General features: G+C 37.4%; 1 protein-coding gene across 2 annotated transcripts in view; it reads left to right on the top strand.

The window, feature by feature from the left end:
- Window positions 1-16,215, top strand: part of ulk1 (unc-51 like autophagy activating kinase 1) — a 23,190-nt gene that overhangs the window by 1,460 nt on the left and 5,515 nt on the right. The window contains exons 4-20 of one of the 2 annotated variants that reach the window (XM_015370019.1): window positions 3,605-3,637; window positions 3,773-3,809; window positions 5,041-5,214; window positions 5,309-5,382; window positions 5,468-5,569; window positions 9,090-9,148; window positions 10,093-10,175; window positions 10,256-10,306; window positions 10,394-10,482; window positions 12,337-12,502; window positions 12,607-12,667; window positions 12,761-12,850; window positions 12,964-13,172; window positions 14,684-14,784; window positions 15,284-15,411; window positions 15,554-15,669; window positions 15,847-15,972. In XM_015370019.1, the coding sequence (XP_015225505.1) occupies window positions 3,605-3,637; window positions 3,773-3,809; window positions 5,041-5,214; window positions 5,309-5,382; window positions 5,468-5,569; window positions 9,090-9,148; window positions 10,093-10,175; window positions 10,256-10,306; window positions 10,394-10,482; window positions 12,337-12,502; window positions 12,607-12,667; window positions 12,761-12,850; window positions 12,964-13,172; window positions 14,684-14,784; window positions 15,284-15,411; window positions 15,554-15,669; window positions 15,847-15,972 (1,699 nt within the window). Of the gene's footprint in view, window positions 1-3,604; window positions 3,638-3,772; window positions 3,810-5,040; window positions 5,215-5,308; window positions 5,383-5,467; window positions 5,570-9,089; window positions 9,149-10,092; window positions 10,176-10,255; window positions 10,307-10,393; window positions 10,483-12,336; window positions 12,503-12,606; window positions 12,668-12,760; window positions 12,851-12,960; window positions 13,173-14,683; window positions 14,785-15,283; window positions 15,412-15,553; window positions 15,670-15,846; window positions 15,973-16,215 lie in introns of both variants that reach the window. The other variant, XM_015370018.1, reaches the window with a different exon arrangement.

The raw sequence follows: 16,215 nt of genomic DNA, 5'->3' as shown, positions 1-16,215 counted from the left end.
AATCTCAGAATTCTGACTTCAATCTCAGAATTCTGACTTCAATCTCAGAATTCTGACTTTAATCTCAGAATATTCTAACAGATAACAAACATATTAGCATCAAGCCATAGCCATGTCTGTTTTAGAGACTAAACTAGCTCTGTTGTTTTAATCACCTTCTGCTCTTCCATTAATGAAATAGCAGTTTTGTCTATTTTATCTCCCCTTTAAAACTCTGATATTATTATGATCGTAGAGAAACAAAAGAAGAAAACTATGGATGAGAATTACAGCCACTGAAAAAGTTAACAGATTTTTAAATGTTATTTCAGTATATGAGAAAAAAGTCAGAATTCATAATTTTTTCTCAGAATTCAGATTTCAATCTCAGAATTCTGACTTTTTTCTCAGAATTCTGACTTTAATCTCAGAACATTCTAACAGCTAACAAGCATATTAGCATCAAGCCATAGCCATGTCTTTTTTAGAGACTTAACTAGCTCTGTTGTTTTAATCACCTTCTGCTCTTCCATTAATGAAATAGCATCACCGGGGACCCCTCAGGCACATAAAAACTCATCTAATTCCATCATTTTCCACCTATTTGTTACTGCCCACCCAAACAACTCACATTGTTGTCAGTGAAGCTGAGTGCTCCACATCTCTTCCTTCATGGTGCCCATCTACATTAAGATCCAGAATTCTGAGATTAAAGTCAGAATTCTTGACTTTTTTCCCCACATCAAACTGAAATAATATTTAAAATTCAGTTCAGTAAACCTTTTTTTTTTTTAGTGGCCCTAATCCTCTTGCATAGAAAACTCCTATTCAATGCAGGTTAAATTATTAATATTTTTAAATAGGTCAGAGCATCTATACTACATAGAGATAACTGGTTGTATTCAGGGGCAGATCGATCTAAAATACGTCATTTAAACTCGCCTGTCAGAAAATTCTGATCGGTTATGCAGGATCGAAATGAAACTGAAATCCGACCCAGAGGGTTGGTTTATGATAACTGACAATCCAATCGCCATCCAGGATCAAGTTATTCTGAATGAGACAAGTTGACCTGAGTGCAAACATACACCACACATCAACATGACCCATTTCCCCTTTGAGTGGCAAGAGATTTGCCAGAATATTATAGCTGGAATGTTTTGACTAATTGATTTAGTCCGATCGGCTGCTTTATTACTTACCGTACATGCATATTAACGGTATAATATTAATTTATTTGTTTTTGTTTCTGAGTCTATGTACATTTCACACTGATCAGGAAATGTACATGTGAACATAGTTTATGCTGTCCTTAAAGCAGCATTTAGTGAAAATTTACATTTAAATTGAGTACTGTCTGTAGACCATAGACAAGATGTGTGACAGGCTAACACCTCTCTACCTCCACCCCAGCCACACATCTCCCCCATTGTTTCCAATGCTTATATTTGCAGCGGAGAAATGCAAAAACAAATGGCATCACCTTTCAGAGTGACATCTCTAGTGAACAAGTACCTCATAACTTTAAAATGCTGTTAGCAAGAGAGCCTCATGATGCGTCTGAGCAGGTAGGAGCTAAGCTGTGAGTGCAGCTATTTCACATAGACGTACTTGTTCGCGAGACTAGAGAACAACACAGCTAAATGGTGTGTGACGTGACACATCATTCATCCATCCATGCATCCATTTACTGTAGCGCTTTATCCCAGTTGGAGTAGCGAGGGGTGCTGGTGCCTATCTCCAGCTGTCTACAGGCGAGAGGGCACACCCTAGACAGGTCGCCAGTTCATCGCAGGGCGTGACACATCATATTCCATTTAACGATATACCTGTAGTTCTTCAAGTCACTATTTTTGTTGTGTCTATCTACTTGTGGCTTCTTAAAAAATGGATAAAAGTTATTAAACAAGATACTCTGTTTAATTTTATTTAATACTGATCTATTAATAATTTATTCATAAATCTGATTGATCAGACTGGTGCTCTTGGGTGTCCCCTTTTGGTGGGGGAGACTTGGATTACTTGTGCCTTGAATGGGTTCTGCCACTTACTTAAGCAGTGCAAGAATGGCTGCCTCAAGCCTAGAGGTGTAAATAATAATCGTTTTGTATCGATGCATCGATCCAACAGCCGACGATCTGATGCATCCGGTCTATTTTCATCCATTTGCTCCTGGACGTAATTCTGACTCTCATGCTACGGTGGCGCTAAACCAATTTTGCCCTCCTACCTCGCTTCCTTTAGCCACTACCCTCTTTCCGCTTGCAGTATTTTTTGATGCAAGGCCTTTCAGAATCTATAACAGAGGCTTTATTATTTTCCATTGAATGAGGTTTTCATAAGCCTAGGTGAAATACAACTTTGCTGTTGTTTCTCAAATAAATTGCATAAAAATATTACATCTTTCAATGATTTATTTCAGATTTCATACAGTGTCTAGCCTGTAATGTAAAAAAAATAAATCAACCAATTACTCGAATCGAATCGTGGTGTATTCTTGAGTATCGAAAAGAATCGAATCGCTGTGTCAGGAAATTGATACTGAATTGAATCGCCATGATGGGTGTGATTTACATCCCTACTCAAGCCATAGTGGAGGCTATCAATCCGAGATGCTTCTAAAACTATAAAGCCACTTTTATCTCGATATATGGTTTAGTCCGAAGAGCTTTAACTCCGGTCCTCCAGCTGGTGTCTTGCACTTATTCTGGTGTTTTGACCAGAGATGCGTTTTAAAGATCCAGGACTGGCATTGAAGTCCCCTGGTTCAGACTACTGGGATTATTGGACTGCCGATCTTTGATACCTAAACCCATATGCACTGGGTGAACATATTACACAACATCAACCATCTGTTGGATCTAAGTTTGCCCTCTTTGTGTGAGCGTTCCTCTTATCACCTTACTGACACCTGGCAGACTGTAGGCTAAGCTGATCTGCTACAATGTCCAACAGATGGCGGGGGCCACAACTCAAACAATAGCTAATAAAAACAGCCTGAGTGTAGCCTCATAGCAGAGAAACACCATCGCACAAAGTTAATGGCAGTCTTGAAGGGTTTTTTATGTGTTTTTTCAACAGTACAGGCAATGAGGTGTTTTGTTCTTACAATTGTGCCTGACTTAAAGTGTGACAACATCCAAAGTAGTGTTAACTGGGTTGTATGACTTGCTTTTTCACTCATGTCATTCCGTACAGTCAACCTAAACTCTTCACCCCCTTCTACCTCTCTGGATATAACTTCCCCTGCCACAGTTTCTATTTTTCTTGTAAGGGCAATAAATAAGCTGTGAAAGAGTCCTGGATGATTCAGGGGCTCAGAGATGGACGTCTGCATTAGGTGGATCTAGTTTCAGCTCCTGGGTTCGCTCCTATACTGGTAGAGAATGTTAAGAAGCTCTTAGGTGGCGGGCCAATAAAACTAGTCAGCTCCTTCCAAAACATGAGGTGTTGTCACTTGTTGTATAACACTCAGTGTAGCTTTTAAGAGACTGTTTAATTAATTCCCCATTTCAATCCATGAATAAAACATTCATTTTGTCTATTTATTCATCTTTTAGTTATTATTCATTTCATTTGTATTGAAAAAAGATGTCTTGATCATTTGTACTTTTTGTGTCAACAGGAGGTGGGAGGATGTATTTATCTCATAATGGAGGTGAGAAGAGAAAAGAATGGTGCTGATGCTGAATGGTCTATTTTTTTATGTTGAAATGCAAATCATGTCACCTCCAAAAGGACTGTACCGCAGTGTCAAGGTTTCTGTTGAAACATGTCTGTGGCTTGTTTTCAGTACTGCAATGGAGGTGACCTGGCTGAGTATCTTCAAAGTAAGTCTGCCCCAACACAAAGCTGAAAATTCATCCAATTATTTGTTTTGTTTTCAGTTACTTTCCTTCCTTAGAATTAAAACACAAAGTATAAAACAGATCATTTTTAGCTTTTTAATTAAGGTATTTTGCTATGATTTTTTTAGGGAATCTGCAACTGTTGCCTGGATTATTTAGAAATTTTAAAGGAACAGAAGGATTTTGGGACAAGAGACTACATGAGACTAACCATAGCTTTTAGATTAGTCTGTGTGTGAATAATCTAACTTTATTTAAAAAAAAAACTTAACCAAGATAAATTTAAACTGTGTTGGCCTTTGGCTCTTTGGGGCGGATAGATCTTGGACCCCTCACAGCTGCCAATGAGCATATCCTCCTGTCAAACAAGCCTTATAAATACAAGCACACTGATGCGTATACACCACAGGTGTTTTGATCCAGGTGTTGATAAATATAACGTTTAAGCTAAATACTAATCTGCAGCTAAAACTATCTATAGCTCTAAATAACATGTAATTTCATAGGTTTTGATTTGGATGTTTTTATACCTGTAGTTATTCCTTGTTTATTCCACACACTCCCTTTTTGTTATGGTTTTTTGTGGTTTGTGTGTCCTGTTTTTTTGCCATGATGATGTACTTTTGAAACATAATCTGTTGGGCTACATTTCTAATAGTAAGAATTACATTTAACATATCTGAAAATTTTATTTTAGATCGAAAAAATGTTGTTTTATATATCTCAAATGTTAATTTTTACTAGGAAGGAATGGATTTGAGACATTTGGATTACATATTCAGTCAAGCTAATAAAAGTTAAAATGGCCACCTAAAATTTGTAAAGATTTCTAGGTATCTGAAAGTTTATTCTTAATAGTACAATTATATTTTTTGCATCCTGATTTTTTTCATTCTTGCTGGTAAAAATATAACTTAGGATAGGATATACAGTTCTGAATGGTTAGAATGTAGTTTTGACCAGGACGAATCTTATCTACAAATGGAACAAAAGAGAGGACAGCTCTTCTAATAAATGCCAAAACGGCTTGCCATACTGATTCACATTTGGGAAGGTCCAGGGAGCAGCCGTATGACCTCACCCCATTGCCACTGCCATCACTTATCCCAGGAGCTGCAGTGGTATAAATAATATCTGATGTTGTTGGGAGGGATGGAGACCAAATATCAAATATCTTGTTGTTAATTATACTGTACTTTTTCTTCTTTAACAGCCAAAGGAACCCTCAGTGAGGATACCATCCGGGTGTTCCTGCAGCAGATTGCTAAAGCCATGAAAGTCCTGCAGAGTAAAGGCATCCTCCATAGGGACCTCAAGCCCCAAAATATTTTACTCAGCCACCCAGAAGGGCGCAAGTCCAGTTCCATAAATACCAGCTTTAAGATCGGTAATAGCATCGACCCAAAGATATCTTTCAGAAATAGATTTAAATGTTGGTGTTGTTGATACTCTTATCTCCACTTGTTTTATCAAACCATCAGCTGATTTTGGATTTGCACGGCACCTCCAGATAAACACCATGGCTGCCACTCTGTGTGGCTCGCCCATGTACATGGTAAGTTATTGCTCTGCTTTCCAGTGCCAGCAGGTTGTAATGTCACTTTGCCCTTAAGCAGTGAACAGTGTTTGTCTGACTGCAGGCTCCTGAAGTCATCATGTCCCAAAACTATGATGCCAAGGCCGATCTGTGGAGCATAGGCACTATTGTATACCAATGTCTGACTGGAAAAGCCCCCTTTCACGTGAGTCAAACCTCAAGTCGCATAAACACAAGATAATAGATTTAAACTCCTTTATTTACTAAAGCTCTCTGAGGTCTCTGTCATTGTTTTACTTTAGCTCTTATGGAGGGCAAACTAAGTAACTAATGTCTCCCTTAGAATACACAAAGTAAGGAGATGCTCTTCAACTCAGACATGATAAACAACATGTCTATGGGATCCGTGTTGTAAGATGGAAAATATTGGAGCAGCTTGACTACTTCCAAGTAATGAGGCTTATTTATGGATAGGGCCACCACCAGCCTCTTCTCCGAACCCAGAATAAACGGCGTTTCACAACCCCACCTATTGCTTTCTTCTGTTCACAGGGCTGCTGTCGTCAGACTTTTGAACTGTTATTTACAGACTGGCTCTGATGTAACTGAGACACAGTTTTATCTCAGTTTTGTTTTTCTTCTGGAGTCCTTAGCAGTTTTGCACTATAAGTAAGAGAGATTTTTTGGCTTAGAAACAAACCTATTTTTGTTCCACTTTCCTGTATGATAGTGACGTTTATTGTCTATTCCTGCCTGGGGGGTCATTGGGTTGTGCTAAGTCCAAGGGTTACTCTGTAGTTAGCTGCTGCGTCTGATATTTATCTGGCCGCCTTAGTTGGCAAACCTTCCAGTTTGTCTCTGCTGGGATCTTTAAACACATCATGTCTGTGTTTCTTTCCCACAGTTGCTACTTTAAAGGGGCCTGGTCATGTACTATACCTATAAGAAAAAACACCAGAAAAACTCAATATGTTGATGCTAAAATAATTCAGCGTACATCTTGATAGTGTTCACTGAGTCCTTTCTGGACCTGAAAAGGATTTTTGCGATGGACGCTATCAGCAGAGATAAACACTGTTTTGTAGCGGACTTTTCCACAGTGGAAATGTAGACTTTGTTTTTTAAATCAGAAGTTTGTTTTTGTTTTTTTAAATGGAATTCATTTTTAAAAGGAACTTTGTTTTTGAAGGAAATACAATATCTAATACACAAGCTGAAACTTAGTTACCCAGTTTAAAGGCATACTATGCAACATTTTTCAGTTAATTAGTGTGTTCCATAACGTTTTGGATGATTAAATGAGTCATTTCAGGTCGAACAAACGTTTTCTCGGCCGCCCTGGTGGTCTGGAGGGGAAATACCGTACTTGCAATTGCAGGAGCCCTCGGTCCGCACCCACAGGCCCAGAAGTCTCGCGCATCGCGAGAGTCTGTCTTGCTTTACGGCGAGAACTGCTACACGCCCCCAGTGAAAGGCATGCTCGTTGCTAGCGCAGGGGTAATATTTGTGCAGTTATCATGACGGAACCAGCGAGAAAACAGCGAAAGCACATGCATAACAAATAATGTATGAAAACCAGCGAAATTTTCAAACTCGAAAATTGGAACAAAATAATCACTTACCGCAGTAGACATAGTGATTCGTTGCGTTCGCCTGTCTGCTAAGCTCAAAACAACCGCGCCTGGCTTGACGGAGAAACCAGGAGAACAGCTGAGCATATTTACAACAGTGCACTTTTACTTTCGCCCTCTGGGGGGAGCCTCACTGGAAAATCAACACCGGTTGCATAGTATACCTTTAAAGAAAAGCAGCTATAGAAAGTAGTGCTGTCAAAATTATCGCGTTATTATCGCGTTAACGCGAGGCCATTTTAACGGCGATAATTTTTTTAACGTGAGATTAACGCTATGTGGTTTTATGGTACAATTTTCCAAGTACATCCCGCTGCAGCCTGCGGGAAGGCGGGGCTATTTTCCCCCAGTGTATGCGTTTTCCATAGGCTTCGAGAGCGGAGCTCCTCAAGGAAAAAAGACGCTCATACACTGGGTAGCGCTAGTGCCTTTTCTTTAAGCCCCACCACCAACAAACAAGTTGAGTGTCTGGTGACTAGTAGCAACCTGAAATACGCTGAGAAAACAGATTACTGAGGTGAAATGGAATCTGCTATGGCACTCTTGCTGTCTGTGTACGCCACAGGTCGGTATCGTGTGTGGGTGGGTGTGTCTGTGTGTGGGTCGGTGGGTGTGTGTGTTCTCATTTTTGTTAAGAGGCTGAAAAGTAACTTTCTAGAGCATAGACTACCTCCATCTAGTGATGTCGGTCTATTGATTTTGCTGTATTGATTGAAAATTGTTCATTATTATCTTGGTTAATTAACATCTAATGTTAACTGTACTACATTTTATAGCAGTAGGGTAAAATGCTTGTCTTTGTTCAAAAGACTGTATTAACTGTAAAGACTGTCTTTTACATCAGCCTGTTTTCAGGGCCTTTTTTTTGGCTACATATTTGTTATTTTTTGCTACATGCCTCCCCATCTTCTTGCCATATGTTTCTATGGCATAAATCAGTGTCTGTGACCTCTTTTTATTTTAAGAAAAGAACATTGGCACAAACCTAGCCTGTATGTATTTTTTGTATGTCATCGAGAGTATTTAAATGATTTTCAATCAGAAAAAAAATTTGCGATTAAAATGCGATTAATCGCGAGTTAACTCAGGCATTGATGCGATTAATCGCGATTAAAAAAATTTAATCGATTGACAGCACTAATAGAAAGTAAATGCAAGATACAAAAAGAAAATAAAGCAACTTGGTAAACAGCACGTAGAGGTCTGCTAAATGAAAAATGAAATGTTTAAGTAATATGATTAAGTGATTTATTCTTTTTTTCTAGTGTTTCATTGATTTTCCGATTGTTTTAAGGTCTGGTTAAATTAAAAAAGGTGTTTTTTTTAAAGATAATTTTCTTTGGAAAATACTTTGCTAAAATGTCGCTTTATAATTAGAAAAAAAAATTTTGTTTTGTTGGTTTTACATTTGGATTAGTAACAATAAGAAGTATTTCAAATGTGCTCAGAGAGATATCTTTTTTGTTTTGTTTTTTTATCTGCATTTAGTCCTAGTAAGGGCTGGGCAATTAATACATTTTATTGATAAAAGATTTAACTTGTGGAATATGTGTTTTTTTTTTGTTTTGTTTTTTTTTCCCCCCAATGCACTCCTTTGTCTTCCATAGGTTAAAATGACATCAGTTATTAGTATATGATAAACTATCTCATGGTATAATACCACTGCAAACATTTTGTTAGTTATATTTTCCTTATATCCTGTTAAATATGATCATCATACAAGCATGTTTCACATCTCAGCTGCGGTTATCCTTGAAACGATTTCCACCTCTCACAGGGAATAATTAGGGATAAAAGTTAGTTTTTGAAGGCAATTTATGCCATTTGGGTTTTGCTCTAAGAAACCTAAGGGAGAAAAACATCCATTTATAAGCTTTCGCATGAAAAAAGGTTAGATTTTTAATGTAAGAAAAATGTTGTTAAAAATCTAGACTTAAGTTGGAAATGTATGGTATCTTGAAATGGAAGAAATCCCACAATATTGCATTGTGTTTGTCGCATTGTGTTGTCTCCCAATATCACATAGCAACCTATTGCTTTCTATCCGTGCTTTTATTTTTGAATTAAGTCTTGTTATTTTTTCTTTCTGCTCAGGCCAGCTCACCACAGGAGCTCCGCCTCTTCTATGAAAGCAACGAAACTGTGTTACCCAGGTTAGAGCACGTCTTCCTGACCTTCCCTCCCCTACACCGATGGGTGCACAAACACAATGCACGGGAAAGACGATAGGAGCCGGCATTACTGGAAACTCTGCCACATCCACACTCCATTTGCTAATGAATAACAGTCCGGTGTGCATATGTGCCCCAGGTTTAGATAGTTGCAAGTCTCACACACACTGCCACAGATATATTTAGAAGTCAGTTAATAAGCCCTACCGCAGCACTAAAAATAGTCCTGATGTGGAAGAAACTGATACAGACAGCTGATGGGATCCATCAGGTCTAGAAAGTTCTGCATGATCTATTGAATTCCACATTTTTTTTTATGTAGAAATATTAAACCAGATACAATATTTTCAGAATATAAAAAAAAAAAAGTAAAAGTTTTTTTTGTTGTTGTTTTTTTTAAAACTGAAGAACCCAAACCTGGAACTTATCCAGATGGATTTATGGGCTGTTTGCTTACTTTGTGAACGCTGTCCTTTACTAACCAGTCTATGGCTCACAGCCATGCTTATCTTATGCAATGATTAAGCTCCATGATAAGATAGACTGTGTTTTTCTATGAGGAGGCATAGTTTGTTTTCTTCTCCCTCTATATATAACCCGCTCTGAGATGCCAGCTAATGGTCTGTGCGGCGATCTTTTTCCACATGACCCACATAGCTCAGCGTACACATAGGCACAGCCTGCGTCATGCTGCCGACAGCTTTTGTGCTGAAGACATTAATTAGAGAAAGAATTTCTTGCACATATTCAGAAAACAATTTTTATAAGGCTTGATATGTTTAAATCACTGCAGGTTATATTGTATAAATCTTGTCACTGCATTGCTTTTTACTGGCTTGGCTGGCTTTACAATTCCCGTTTTATGAGTTAATTAGTGTATGCTGTGAAGTAAAATAAACTAATAATTGCTTTTAATTTTTTTGTAGGATCCCTAAAGAAACTTCAGCAAACCTGAGAAACTTGCTTTTGGGGCTTCTACAGAGGAATCACAAAACGCGTATGAGTTTTGGTAAGGTTACGCCTTTTTAAGCTCTCGTAGTTATTCTTTAATTATCAAAAGTGTTATATGCAATTTTTTTACAATTGCAGAGGAGTTCTTCCACCATCCTTTCCTGGAGTCGAGTTCGCAGAGTAAAAAATGTGCGTATCATGCTTTTCAAACCATCACCCTCTGTTTTGGCAGCAGCGAAGCTCTGCTAACACAAGCATGTCTGTGTTTTTTGACAGGTTCACCCTCCCCTGTGATCTCCTACACCAATTCTGGCTCAGGCAGCTCTTGCAGCAGCTCCTCCACATCTCAGCTCGCCTCGCCTCAAGTATGTTCTGTGTTGGACAGAAATGTCGTTGTAAAATGTGGTATTGAGTAAAATTTGCTTTTTAGAAACACATGAGATGCTTTTATTTCCCTGTGGTTATCAGAGAAGCGCTGATCAGAGATGTTCTACAGCTGCAACCTTACAGTGAAATTTCTTTTTATGGTTTCTGGATGAATTAGGCAAGGCAAATTTATTTGTGTTGCACAATTCAGTATAAAGACAATGCAAAGTGCTTTACATGATTAAAATATAGGAAATAAAGCAGAATCAAAGCAAGTAGGAAAAAAAAGATTTAAAATGCAGAAACAAAAAAGAACATTGAAAACGTAATATTTGATTGTTCGTGGGAAAAATAAAATGATTCCTGCAAAAACAGAAGCTGTTGTAAAGAATCTTCCAAAAAAGTGAAATCCTCCCCATTATTGATTATAGGTATCTGTAGTAATAAATGAATATATCGAAGTGTCTCTGGTTTATTCCTTTACTTTCCGTTTCTTCTAAAGGCACAGCTCAAAATAGAGAAGTTGCCATGTCGCAAAATGTTTTATTTTTATCTGCATACAAAACTCAGATGCAACAGATGTGTCCAATATGATACTTGAAGCTCTGATTTAATGTGACTATGAATTTTATTCCAAAGGCCCAAAAGAACAACTCCCTGCGATGCAACGTTTCACACAAGACTTGGGAAAATAAACTTGGCATGAAAGTTTGCTGAAATCAGCCCAAACATTTTCAACCGACAACAACAAACCACAAAGTCTTAAAACTCCCCCTAATCCTCAAAGATATGACTAATTACTCATAATTAGCACTGAGCCCACCTTTTTTTTTAGTAGTTTGATCTGTTGTTATTTAAACTAGGACTGATACTATCGGATTAATCGTTATATTTCGATTATTGAAATAATCATCAGCTAATTTAGTAATCGAATAATCTTTAACTGGAGTATAGAGACTAAATCTTACCTTTAGCTGACAGAGAAAATCCACTCAGAGCAGTAATTGTATATTTTGTTTATGAATTTGATATACACTTTTTGCATTTAAGGTAAAAAAAAAAATAAAAATATTTTCATTTGTTAATATGTTCTACCCGGAACTCCTTTCGTTTAACTTTGTTTAATTCTGCAAAAAATCTTCTTAAAGGAACCTTTTGCTAACCAATTATTGGTCGATTCATCGAAAAAATAATTGACATGTTATCGATTAGAAAAAATATCATTAGTTGCAGATCTAGTTCAAACCTGAACAATGAATCTGAAAAGTCTAATAAAATATTATAACACACCTCAAAAAATGATGGAGACAACCTCGCTTCAATTTAACCTAACATCATTCTGCTTTTTTAGTTGTTAGTATAAAACATTTCAGTCAACATATAACCATCTTATTTGCAATGTTTGTGCTATTTACACCATTAGCAAGGTTAATTGGACTTGAAGCCTTTTGCCTAATTAAACTAGTTTGCATATGTATTCAGGGGTGGGGCCTGGTCAGTCAAAGCTATTCATGCAGCCTTTGCTTATTCAATAAAGCAAAGATATGCTTTAACATTTTTTTCTGGGCTACAAGCCTCAAATTTAATGTTAACATTTAATAATATTAAAATTACACACTCTTATGTGTAAGGCCCCACAAGTGGCATCATATATTGAGCATGAAAGACAGCAGAAGGTAGCAAATAGCTTCCTCTTAGTAACAACATCCACACCAAAGGCTGTTGTCGCACAATTAAAAAAAGATGTGATCTTCTCTCTGTGATCAGACAACATTTCTCTGTCAGGTCCAGTAAAGCAAAATTTGGGCAAATATATTTGTGCCCCTTTTTAATTTTTTTTAATTATTTCTCAGCATTCCGATGGAGAACTTCACCAGCTTGAGGCCAAAGAGCCGAGCTTGCCGACACACCAAACCACTGGGTTGCAGTGCAAAGCCAAAGCCACTCGAGGCAGGAGAAGCCCACCGCCGTGTGTTGAAGATTACGTCATGGTGCCAGCTGAGCTTTCCAGTATGACAGGTGAGCATCCATGAGTTCATATATTAGTTTATCAATTTCACCTTTTTTTCCCCTCTGCTGGTCTGATTTGATCTGTTCCTTTTGTTTTGTCTTCTGTTTTTTAGCGGATTACATAAGTGAGTTGGAAGATGGGTCACCCACTGAAATATGCTTGAAAAACAATGGGTGAGTCACCCTCATTGCTCACGCATTTGACTTAAAATTGAATTTGTTATCGTCTGGAACCATTACGCATGTTTATTCTAACAATCCTTTCAGGAGGTCTCAGCTGACCAGGCGAGGTTCTGCATCCTTGAGAAGGACAACATTACCTCCTTCCCTGCTGCATTCTCCCTCTAAGCCTGTTAGGTAAAATTAAAATGTGCAGGTCTCGATCTTTCTTCATTTGTTTTTATTTATAAGTGTTAAATCAGTCCTTAAATCAGTCTAACCTCACAATCCTTTTTTATCACACCCAGCAGTCCCGTTACCTTAAATGGCTGCAGCCCATCGGTCCCCATTCCAGTCCCAACCCAGATTCACAACTACCATCGTATGGCGCAGAACCTGCACCCAGTCAGTGTGGCGCCCCTGCAGTGTGGACGCCGTAGAGCTTCGTGTCCAGGTGTTGTTTCAAACGTCCCAAAGCTGGCAAAAGGAGGAGCGCAACCACAACAGTCCTCCCCACCAGGTAGCCAATCAGATTCCTGTCTTGTTTTCTTCCTGTATTACGAGCCATTTTCAGAGATGGCAGATAGCATGTCTTTCATGTTGTTAGTTATCAAACCTTGGAATGACAACTGTGTGCCTATAGAGGGAATTTAACTGCTTGTCTATTCTTAATGCACCTTTTCCTCCTTCTTTGCACCTTCTTTAATTACTATGCCAATATGTGACCAGTGAATTTCTCTGCTGTGAGATCATTAAAGCTCATCTAATCTAATCTAATCTAATCCATTATTATTGTAAATGGAATTTTTAAAAATGCAATCTAGAAATGAAACTTTTAAAAATGTAATAAAAAAGGTTTTTTGAGTAACTTTGCTATTTTGTTTTTTACTTTTTCTTTCTTTTTTCAAATATATATACACCGGTATATATTTTTAAATAAATAAACATACATTATATTATCTAATTAAACTTTTCTATACAGATTTTATGTTTTTTTTATTTCTGTTTTTCTGATTGAGTTTAACATATTGCATTATTTTTAAATTGTGTTTTACAGATCGCACTCTTTACTTTCTGGTGGCGTGCTAATCTCTCGAGTTATGAGCTAAGATGCATTTCACTTGGTCTGCATAGATGTTAAAAGCAACATTTTTATTGGTAAATACTTGTGTCAAGAGCAAGAAACTGTATTGGGCTTAAAGTCAACAAAACGTGATCTGTTAAACAATTTTAAAAGAATGTAATATGGAAAACCTCATCTAAAAAAACAGCAATTTAAGGAAAAAAGGTCAAAAATATAAAATCTGTATATAAAAATAAAATAAAAATTTGATATGAAAAACTAATTTTAAGAATTGCTTGAAATGAAAATATTTGAGAAAACAGCATAATTATTTTAAAAAACTATTTTTTCTTTTTTTTTTTACTTTTTTCAGTGTTTTATTTCTGGATTTCTTTTTTTTTTATTTTTATTTAAAAAACATGCTAAATTGCATTGCTAAATATCCAAACAAAATGCACTCCATATGCTGTACACCCGAGGATACACTTGGAATGCATACCAGCAAAACAGGAGTGAAAATAATCAAGGAATCTATCCCATCTTTATTTGGAATAAGTGGGGTTATCACTTCATGTTATTTCTTTGAATTTAGAGTTTGAAGAGCATTTCATTTGTGACATTTCTTCTCAAACTAATGTATTTAACTGCAATGAACACATTTTACCTTGTTTTGTAGGAAGAATAAAGATTAAACTGGGTAGGTGCAAAAAAAACAACACAATAGCAGGGGCATTTTGTTTAGAGGGGATGTTTAATAGCTCAAAAACACAAACCTTGCTCCCTCTTTTTGGGTGGGAAAGATCGAATACGTGGCGACAGAACTAATTTGTGATTCCTCGGCTCATTGACTGATAAAATCTTCCCAGTCTGACAACCTGACGCTCATCATGAAGATTGGGAGGGGAAAAGAGGCTTCATCTAATAAAGATAATGATATAATAAGAGTTATTTGATACTTTTTGCTTTAGTTGGAATGACCCCTAAGGCCTCTGAGCAGACTCTCCCCGTCAGCACAAGAACTGGACAGCTGACTGCTTCCCCTGATGGACAGGTCACCGCAAGCCACAAGGTCAGCTAATTTCCCAAAATAATGCACATCATTTTATCCATTTCAACCACTTTCCCAACATCCACCCATCAGTCCTCTTTCGTGGCACATGTCTGTTTTTATTAAGGATTATTACATAAAAGAAAAAAGATGCTTCTCTATGCTACGTTTTTGTCGTTAGATGTTTGAAATAAAGCAGAAATTGAAGAGCTCACGGGTTTGTGCTAATTTATGCATCCAAACATATGTTTCTAACATTAATCTAATTTATCTTAATAGACACACCTTCTGGCTAGAGAAAGTGTGTTTTTATGTATCATAGTAAAAAATAAAATCTTCCACTTTCTAAGAATCGTCGAGCAGAGCTGAATTTATTTTTTGGATCTGATCCCTGACTAAATGTCTCCAAGTCTTTCTCAAATTACTTGAGTTACTCCTAAAAAAGGCAACTTCTTATTGCTCGGTTCAAATACTGTGTTGGAAAAGTTATTAAAACTCTTTTTCTTTTTTCCTTTTACAGGAAAATGTTCAACCCAGGAAGCCAAACCGAACCAGGACAATGTCAAACCTGCAAGTCCTTGATCAATCTCCTGCTTTCAACAATAACATCAGCAGGAAGTCGGCCAATAAAAAGGGTCCCTTTAAGAGGTAGAGCGCTGTTTGAAAACATTTTGATTTAAAAAATTAAAGAAACAATGAGATGTCCCTAAACTGAAAACCCCATTTGGAATAATCATTCATCAGAAAACATGTCGCACAGCAACGTGTCTAATCTGCTTCAAATGTTCAGATCCCTCAGCACCGGCAGGCTCTCTGACATGCTCCTGAAAGCCGCCTTCGGAGCCAATCTGTTTGAAGAAGAACGTGATCGGGACTCCAGCTGGGAGAACAGCACTGACACGACAGGTGAAACATCAAACGTTACGTCCACGTACAGAAGCTTCAAGCAAATTCACTCAAATACCGTCTGCCCCATCATCACACTTTCATTTGATGTGCTCCTTGTTTGCCTACTGTGATTCAGTTTGTTCCTCTTTTAAGTGTTTCTACCATCTAATTTAACCCTCTTTTTAACCTCTACAGCTCCACCTACTGGATGTTATAAAGTTTTTCAGATCTCAGACAGCCCACCTCCTATGATGTTTGCTATGGGTTCTCCATCACTGGGTGACAGCCCCCCTGATGCTGGGGTTTCCAAAATGCTCTCATGTAGGTGTTTTCTTTTCTTCCTTTTTAACTATCCTATTACAGGGTTTCCGCGGGTCATTAAAAATCATTAAAAATCATTGAATTATTATTTTTATTTTTTAAATTAAGGCCTTAATTGGCATTAAAATTCATTAAATTTGATAATCGTGGCATTAATGCTTCAGTAAAGAAGCTTGAGCCGGAGAAAAGGCTAAAGAATGTGGAAAAATTCAAATTTCAACCAAAGTGGCGGGAAAACGAGGA

This window comes from Cyprinodon variegatus, unplaced genomic scaffold (genome assembly GCF_000732505.1).
Source record: "Cyprinodon variegatus isolate N-32 unplaced genomic scaffold, C_variegatus-1.0 Scaffold41, whole genome shotgun sequence".
In the NCBI taxonomy this organism is placed as follows: Eukaryota; Metazoa; Chordata; class Actinopteri; order Cyprinodontiformes; family Cyprinodontidae; genus Cyprinodon; species Cyprinodon variegatus.
Note: the sequence above shows the minus strand (reverse complement) of the source record. Positions and strands in the feature narration are given on the sequence as shown.